General features: G+C 40.7%; 1 protein-coding gene across 1 annotated transcript in view; it reads right to left on the reverse strand.

The window, feature by feature from the left end:
• Positions 1-423: 423 nt before the first annotated feature.
• fktn (fukutin) overlaps positions 424-1964 on the reverse strand; it is a 17209-nt gene continuing 15668 nt past the window's right edge. Inside the window, exons 6-7 of the mRNA XM_050052074.1 lie at positions 782-915; positions 424-552 (exon numbers count right to left, since the gene is read on the reverse strand). Of these exons, the coding sequence (XP_049908031.1) occupies positions 424-552; positions 782-915 (263 nt within the window). The remainder of the gene's footprint in view (positions 553-781; positions 916-1964) is intronic.

The raw sequence follows: 1964 nt of genomic DNA on the forward strand, positions 1-1964 counted from the left end.
AGAGGGATGTCGTATGCTGTAAAGCCCTGTGAGGCAAATTGTGATTTGTGATATTGGGCTTTATAAATAAAATTGATAGAATTGAATTGAACGTCATCATTTTACCGTCTCTGACATCAGAGTGAAGTTTGAGCCTGACCGAATGTTTGAGTCACAGCGACCTTTGACCTTTGACACCGGCTCCGAGGCATAAAGACAGGAAGTGGTGCAGGTCGTAGCTGAAGTCCTACAGACTGCCCATATTAACGTGAAATCACACATGCCTGTGTATTATGGGATGTCAGTTGTCATGGCCGCACTGTAGCTATAGGGGTTCCTAATAAAATGATAACACAGATTGATGTTACAAGCTGCTTGGTGGTCGGTTTTATCTGACGGCAAATAAAAGTCATGACATCTGACGGGAAGAAAAATGAATGGTGTTTACTTGAACTTCCTGCCGCTCTTCGCCTGTGTCCCTCCATTCCACACAACGTCTCCATCCTCATAGAAAAAGAAAATGTCCAGTTTGACGTCGTCACTCAGAAATGAAAGTTCTAGACTGTCCTCCACCTGCATTTCAAAATAAAATACACACAACATAAAACACTCACCAAAATAAAACACACCCGCCAAAATAAAACACACCAAAATAGAACACACATCAAAATAAAAACACATGTCAAATAAAACAGAGTAAAACACTTATCAAATTAAAACACACAAATTAAAGAAACACGTCAAAATAAACGTCAAAATAAAAAACAGAACAGAACACAAAAAACAAAAACAAAGTTTTCACCTTTCCAAATTTGTGTTTGAGTGCCAGGCCGGCGTCCCTGAACGCTGTGATGATGTCAGACCTGAAGTCCACGCTGAATATGCCTATATCGACGTCACGGCTGTACGAGATAACGCTGCACTGCCTGAACCAGCCTGCAGGGGGCGACAGACAGCCACAGAAGACATTTACTGACCAGGTTAACAACACGTTAAACACGGAGCAGACCATAATCACAGACTACCACAGACCATTACCACAGACTACAGACCACCAAAGACCATAATCACAGACCACCAAAGACCATAATCACAGACCACCAAAGACCATAATAACTGACCACCAAAGACCATTACTACAGACCACCACAGACCATTACTACAGACCACCAAAGACCATAATCACAGACCACCACAGACCATTACTACAGACCACCACAGACCATTACTACAGACCATAATTACAGACTACCACAACAGACCATAACCACAGACCACCACAGACCATAACTACAGACCATTACTAAAGATAACTACAGACCATTACTACAGACCATGTCTACAGACCATTACAGACCATAACTACATATCATATCTACAGACCACTGCAGACCATAATTACAGACAACTACAGATCATCGCAGACCATAACTACAGACCAAAACTACAGACCACTGCAGACCATTACAAACCATAACTACAGACCACTACAGTCTATCACTACCGACCACTACATACCATCACTGCAGACCACTGTAGACCATGACAGACCATAATTACAGACCATTACAGACCATATCTACAGACCACTACAGATTATAACTACAGACCACTGCAGACCACTGTAGACCATGACTACAGACCACTATAGTCCATCACTACAGATCACTACAAACCATAACTGCAGACCATTACTACAGACCGTAACTAAAGATCACTACAGACCATTACTACAAACCATGTCTACAGACCATTACAGACCATAACTACAGACCACTGCAGACCATAATTACAGACAACTACAGACCATCACAGACCATAACTACAGACCACTGCAGACCATTACAGACCATAACTACAGACCATAGTATACATAGTATCTACAGACTGTAGTTAAACACACACACACATATATATATATATGTATATATATATATATATATATGTGTGTATAAATATATATGTGTGTGTATATATATATATTG

This window comes from Epinephelus moara, chromosome 8, assembly GCF_006386435.1.
Source record: "Epinephelus moara isolate mb chromosome 8, YSFRI_EMoa_1.0, whole genome shotgun sequence".
Taxonomy (NCBI): domain Eukaryota; kingdom Metazoa; phylum Chordata; class Actinopteri; order Perciformes; family Serranidae; genus Epinephelus; species Epinephelus moara.